The sequence below is a fragment of the Monopterus albus genome, unplaced genomic scaffold, assembly GCF_001952655.1.
Source record: "Monopterus albus unplaced genomic scaffold, M_albus_1.0 scaffold279.1, whole genome shotgun sequence".
In the NCBI taxonomy this organism is placed as follows: Eukaryota; Metazoa; Chordata; class Actinopteri; order Synbranchiformes; family Synbranchidae; genus Monopterus; species Monopterus albus.
The window spans coordinates 665,252-672,293 of record NW_018128159.1 but is presented as its reverse complement, the minus strand read 5'-3'; the positions used below and the strand labels follow the sequence as shown (position 1 = coordinate 672,293).

The 7,042-nt window shown below is 40.3% G+C and overlaps 1 protein-coding gene across 1 annotated transcript in view; it reads right to left on the bottom strand.

Annotated features, from left to right (window-relative positions):
* Positions 1-6: 6 nt before the first annotated feature.
* Positions 7-7,042, bottom strand: part of ssbp4 (single stranded DNA binding protein 4) — an 84,842-nt gene continuing 77,806 nt past the window's right edge. Inside the window, exons 10-18 of the mRNA XM_020622399.1 lie at positions 6,972-6,975; positions 6,537-6,582; positions 6,401-6,436; positions 6,207-6,261; positions 4,833-4,903; positions 4,590-4,668; positions 4,148-4,176; positions 3,946-4,047; positions 7-1,939 (exon numbers count right to left, since the gene is read on the bottom strand). Of these exons, the coding sequence (XP_020478055.1) occupies positions 1,910-1,939; positions 3,946-4,047; positions 4,148-4,176; positions 4,590-4,668; positions 4,833-4,903; positions 6,207-6,261; positions 6,401-6,436; positions 6,537-6,582; positions 6,972-6,975 (452 nt within the window). The 3' untranslated portion in view covers positions 7-1,909. The remainder of the gene's footprint in view (positions 1,940-3,945; positions 4,048-4,147; positions 4,177-4,589; positions 4,669-4,832; positions 4,904-6,206; positions 6,262-6,400; positions 6,437-6,536; positions 6,583-6,971; positions 6,976-7,042) is intronic.

Here is a 7,042-nt window from a genome sequence, read left to right as displayed (position 1 = left end):
TTCAGATTGATATCAGAAAATTGATTAGTACATCACCATCACCCACTGAGGCTACAATGGCTGTTATTGTTGGTTTGAGCACAGCCATGACATAGGTGCTGCAGTGATGCCATGAGATAATTCATCCCTTTGACACAGTGACAGAGATTTAATCAAGCCAGAAGTACATACCATACAGAAAGAAACAAATAGCATAATATGCTTTTTCTTTGTGTGCAGATTCAATGGGCTTTCATTTTTTTTCCTCAGTTGAATACATTTAAAATAAACATCTGCTGAAAACAATCTACAAACCATCATTGTTCCTCTTTTTTAGAGTCATGTGGTCTCTTAACATGCATCTCTCTGCTCCAATCATCAGAGCTGCTACACCTCCCCAGTACACTGGATCCACCATCCCACGCATAAAGGACTTGTTGAGAGAACCAGTTGATGGGAGCTCCAAAGAGACAGTTTTAGCCCATTTTGTCTGAGTTGAGAAAGTGGATCCTAGAGGATCTGCAAGTTCAACCCTGGTGAGAGACCAGAATGAGTCCTGGAAGGGTAAACAGTACCACTTGGGAGTCCACAGTGAGGCTGAAATCAAACAAAGTGAAGACGAGGAAGGAACCACTTTTTAGGATTCACAGACAATGTGTATATAGCAAATAATAAAACAACCACAATACAAGCTATAGTAAATATGTTGTATTTACAGACAAGACCAAACTATAGAAGAGATCCACAAACTGCTCTCTTGCTCTGTTAGTGAACAAGAACTGGCATGTCCTGACATCATCTTAGGGTTTCAGCAGAGCCACTGTGTTGCAGTAAAATCATAGTGAGAAAGGGTGCTAATAAAGACAGGAGAGCTAGACATCCATTCAGGTGCATCAACAGACACCTTGTGCCAGAAAACATCAATGCTCTGTGAAAGTCTCTGATTTAACTGCATGAATAGTTTTAGCCAAGATATACAGTAAACACCTTGGCACAAACTACTTCATTAGGTGAACATAATCAATTATTCTGATCACTTTTACTTTGAAAGTTCATAGAAATGGTGCTACAAACATTTAGAAGGCAAAGACAGGATATAAGCTCAGAAGGTTTTAAGGAGAGGTATGTGACGTAAGACAGACTGTGACAAAAACAACGCAAACAAATAACCTAAAATCTGTAAACAGATAATCATTGTGCATTTTCTGAGCATGTGCTTATTCTGTCATTGTTGATGCTGCTGCTGAGATCAAATGTGCCCTTTACAGGAAATCATAACTACATTAGTAGAATAATATCAATTATGAAAATTATAGCAATAATATTATCATCAGCAACAAATAATACAAACATTTAATGAAAACCATTCTTGCCATAAAATAACATTATCAGTTCATTACTTATTTTCTTTTCTGCCACAGGAGCAGGAGGGGTGTTTGATTGAGAGTTTTCAGCCCCTGTCAGTCAACTACTGCGTACCCCCGTAAGTTATGATCAGCATGATATAATGGGGTTTTGGTAGGTACAGAGGGGCATCTTGATTGGTCTTGAATGCCACCCATGAGGGCAGGTTTTGGGTTTGGGAGAGACAGGCGTGGAACAGGTTCAGGCTCTCACTGTCCTAAGACCCTTGACAGGGGCTGGCAGGCAGAGAGAAGCAGAGAGGAGATCCTTGCTGTTGCTTGGAGGCCATTTCATGTTCTTATACCCATTCTACAGGCACTGGGATGGGAGACCTTGAGGGGAGTCCTGTTGTCCAGGGGCATCTCAAAGGGCTGTGTGGCACAGCACATCTTCCACGAGGAAGAGGAGGCAGGGAGGGAGGTAGGAAGGTAATACAAGACGCACCAGGGCCAAAGGGAGAGGGAGATTAGGAAAAGGAGGGGATGAAAAAAGTAAAATAAAAAAATAAAATAAAATAAAATAAAAATCACACACTCATCGTCATGTTGGGTGAATACTGTAAAGAGAGAAAAAAGAGGATGCAGTGGGAAAGACGAGTCAGTATTAAACTTCTTATACTACTGAGTTCAAGATTAAAGAAAGTCAACTAACTAAACTACACACCATGTTTTGCAGCCTACATTACACAACAAAAACCCATTTCTAATAGATTTTCTATGTCAGTAAACCAGCAGCACAGCAGAGCCCAGGCCAGGAAGAACATGTTGGGGAATTCCACATTGTAGTGAAGATACTGTAGCAACATGCATTGCATATAATGCCAGTCTCACATTAATCACTATATGGCATTCTCGCCACACACCAGAGAAATACTAATGCTTCCATGTTGCTGTTTGTGCCTGTTGGTTCTGACTTAGGTAAAGCTGGGAACACAGGGCACAATATGTGGACTGATTACAAGTTTATATTTGCCATGTGGGCTCATTTCACGATGATGGAGATTTGGTGGTAGTGTGTGCAAAAAGAACACGGACCAATTTCCAACCACATTTGAGACTGGTCTGTGGTGCTAGGGCTGTCTTACCTTTGCCCTTAGATTGACCTAATGCAAGTTAGATGGTTTCACAAAAATAAAGACTGACGTATCATAAGGATAAAACATTAGTCATGCTAGCTTTTGGCTATCTTAGAACTAAAAACCATGTTTCCATGGTAACAGTCATTGACACCTACAGATCAGCGGTACACAACGACAACAACAACAACAACAAAAAACCATGGCTCAGATTTGTGTTTTTTCAACATTGTTGTAGAGTGAGGTTTTAGAAAGTGCAGTAACTTGTTGAAAATAAACAGCAGTGAGGACACTGTCAGTTGTTTTCATTTGGCCAGAGCAAATGTGCTGAGCAGGGGCAGATTTTGAAAATCTGAGATGGGGTGGCCAAGCAGGGGTACAGACTCAGAGAGAAGTGGCACATTTGAAAAATATGTAAAAACTAAATTAAAACTATAATTCTATAAAATAATAAGCCACACATTATTATGAATTGTTTATTCTGTGTAAAAATGAGACACTTCAGTTAACTTTGGCTGCACTCCTTATTTACTCCCAGCTGGGGACCGTTGCTGCACAGTGGTTCCCCCCACTGAGGCGTATCGTGCCATGTAGCCTACTCCACAACAACACAGTTGGAAATGAATGCAAATGTCATGCTGCATGCATGATATAAAATAAAACTAATTTGACCAATATCAATTATAAAGCACCAGAAAAATGTTAGTTGTATTTAAGGTTACAGTTTGTCAGTGTTTTTTATTTTTCATTCATTAATATTGACAAGCATAGCATTTTGACTCTGCGAGGGGTAGCACCAGGGACAGCCTGTCAGATTCTGGGGGTGGCCAATGCCACCCATAGCCACCCCCTGGCTTCGCCCATGGTCCTGAGCCTGGATGATGGGTTAAAAGTACTGAGCCATGCCACATTAAAAAGCCGAAGCGCATCAGCTCTGCTACAGAACAGTTGAGAAGACAAATAGTTTCTGCTGAAGTGAATGGGTCTGAGCAGTTTGATGTGGTTGTTCAGTCAGTTGTGTTTTTTTAGTTTGAAAAATGTCTCTACAGAGGAATCATGGCAAATAAGTTCTTACTGAGACCGTGAAGAACTGCTTTGTGCTATAGACAAATCTACCTGAAGACTGACTATTAGTTTGATCTAAGCTATAATCAACATCTATTTCTGTGAAACCAGGCCCAAGTGACTAGGGTCGAATGGCACACACAAGCGTCTAGTTATAGGGTTTAGGATTTCAGTTTCTTGACCCATAACTGAGTCTGGCACAGGATGGAGCCATCACAGTTGTCTCAAATATATTTATATTTCACTGACTGGAAAATTTTAATGGGACCCTGCTGTATGATTGGGCTACCAGTGGAGATTTGTGCAGACATTACTGCAATGTGCAAAAATGATTAAATACTGTATGTAACTCCATGAACTGTCACAGCTGGATGTTTGTTTCCAGCATAAGAGGTGTACTGTCTATCTCCTTTGGTACTCACACTTTCACTTTGGAATGGGTTTAAAAAGTTGCCTGCCATCTCGCCGTCATCCCGTGGAGTGCCAGGGGGATTGTTCATGCCTGCCATGTTGTTGGGAGAATTCTACAGCGCACGGGAAACAAACCAATACAAATACAAACATCTTACAGAAAAAAGAAAGACAAATATGCTGATAGACAGAAACACAGAGAGTCAGTCTTACCTTTGGCAACCCATCCATGTCACCAGAGCCTTTGATCAGGGATTGAAAAAAAGAGAAAACTTAATCATTACAAGGTAACAGATGTTCCACATCCTGCTAATAATTCAACATCAGTTCAGGATATCCAGTGCAAGTAGAAACAGCCTGCCCTCTCACAGGCCTTTAATTAAGCTATCTGTTTCAGATACAGATGAGCACCAACTTCACGGATCACGTCTCACCCATTGATAGGATCAATTGGCCTGCTCACTGCCCCACTAATCTGTTTTAGTTTTGATCAATACTAAGAGGAGGGAGAAACTGTCCTCTAGCAACCACAAGGGGGCAGAGTCTTACTTCTAAAGGCCTCTATTCATAGACAGTAACAGGTTTTGCTGAATATACTCAGGCACATATACCATGTTCCTGATTCATGCACTGTACACTGTCTTTAGCTACTCACCTAATGATCCATTCATATGATGCTGCTCCATGGCACCCATCCCACCCATTGGCCCATCAGGACCAGGCCCCATTGGGAACTAAAGAAAAACAACAGGAATATTTACAAATGTAATTTCTCTCGCTCTTTTCATGCCTGGGTAACATGGCAGGATAATGGATTAGATCAACTAAAAATAAATCTTAGATGAACTGTAGAAACACCAAAGCATTTATTTAAAATGAACTAAATGACTTGACTCACATTCGGTCTATTTCCACCAGGGCCGATTGGGTTCATCATTGTGTAGATGTTTTCACTTGAGTTTGTTGAATCTATAAAGAAAAAAAAGCAGATGGATGTCCAGAATATTGTAAGGCAGTATGTTGTAAACCTTGTGTGTTACACATCTGCATTCAACCGTGCTAAAAAATGTCAAAAACAAGATGGATTTTACTTATGGAATGGGGTAATGGATGAGAAATAACAAGAAACAGGAGTGGTGCTGTTTTTTACTGTGTTTGACACTGATTCTGCTTAATTTTGCCATTTGTAGAGTACATTTAGCTATAGCCTAGATATGTTTTTTTTCTTCTGGACATTGCAAAGAGCACTTGTATACCTGGCACATAATACCAGTGAATCTGTCTGTTAATCTCTTCACTGCTTTCTGCAGTGTACAACAGAAGAAACCCATTATCTCTCCATAAATCAGAAAATTAGAACAAGTTATTATATGGACAACCCGGCAGCAACAGTTAGTATATGCCGCGTTGGTCCTTGTGTCCTTCTGTCCTGAAAATATTTAGAAGGATGAGGTGACCTTGATCTGACACTGTAGGGAGAAAGTTGTGAGAAGAAGGCTGAGAAAGAAAAACAGGGAAAAATAAGAACAGCAGATTGAATGACAGGAGGTGGAGATGGATACTCTGTTTTCAAAGTAGTGGAGTGATCTGTTAATGTCCTTCAATCTACTGTCTGGAGGAGGGGGGGGCAACCACAAGGGCAACATGCGCATTTTAGGAACAGGCTTGTGTGTATGTGAGAGTGTGTGCACAGTCTTGGCAGGCACATTGGAAATATGTTTTCCTCCCAATGTATGTATGAGCAGGAGGTTTTTTTTACCAGCAACATACACAATAGAGCTACGTATATAAATAATAAATAGTTGACACAAAAAGAAGCCCTCCAGAGGCCAAAAAAATGTCTACAGTCCACAGTCTTCTCTCAGCTAGTCCTCTACAGAGAACCTACACTGATTGGTAAAGGCTGCAGACTGACACACCTTTGCTTTTATACAACTGTCTCAGCTCTGAGAAAACACAATTAACAACATCTATTGTTTTTTCAGAATGTGTCTGAAGTGGAAAACAGTGACAAATGTGGTGCCAAACCAAAATATCATCACATATAATATCACATTCAGAGGAATATTTTACAATTTTTCAGTGTTTTACACTTGCAAAAATATTCCTAAGTGCTCAATTCCTAAACTATTTAGACTCCTCTCTCTGCCTATCTCCCAAAGAGATGTGAATCTGACACAGAACAGGTTTTATGTTTCTCAGACAGAGCCCTCCTTCAGTTAACACATGATAAAAGTAGAAATCAGAAGGGAAACTGAAGTGCATAACTCACCTCCGGGGCTAGGCATGATGGGAGTTCCTGGTGGGCCGCCTCCCCCTGGAGGGCCCTGAGGGGAGAAGAAGCAAGAGAAGGAGAGAAATGAGTGCTGAGTGCATCTAGACGGTAGCGTGCCTGTTAGATATCACTGCATGACAGGTAATTTATGGGCTGTGGCTTGAACATGAGTCCATGACAGGGTTACTTACCACATAGTTGCCTGGAGATGAAGATGAGTAAGCTATCTGTGGAGACAATAGACCCGAGGTGAGACAAAACATGAGGCAGTTATTGTAAACAGACCCTGCAGTGTATGTGATAAAGATGTGAGAGAATGTGACTCACTGAGTTGGTGTTGGGGTTCGGCCATGGGCCTCTGCCACCAGGACCCCTGGAAAGCAGGGAGAGCAATAAGGAACGGGAGTTCTAATAAAACAATTCTGTCACACAACAAAATTACAGTACATCATCTTTTCAAAGGCAAAAACCGTGATGATTTATATTTAGTGATTTCTTAAATACACGAATGAAGCAAATTACAGATATGCATAGATAATCTTGTATTTTTGAAAATAGAATTTACTGTGCTTTAATTGTAAGAGACACACAGAAACAAATAATTCCTTATGAAATTATAATCTGTAAATGGGGAGCTCTGGAAGTAAATCAGATTGGAGTATCACAAAATATTTATGCATGGTGATCTGTTCTAATTTCATAGACCTAATAAAGTCAGTTGGGTCACTAAAATTTGATTAATGAGAGGTATACATTTCACACCCAACTGGAGATGGACATACAAAATTTACAAATATTTAGAAAACTTTATTTGGTCTACTAACATGTTCATG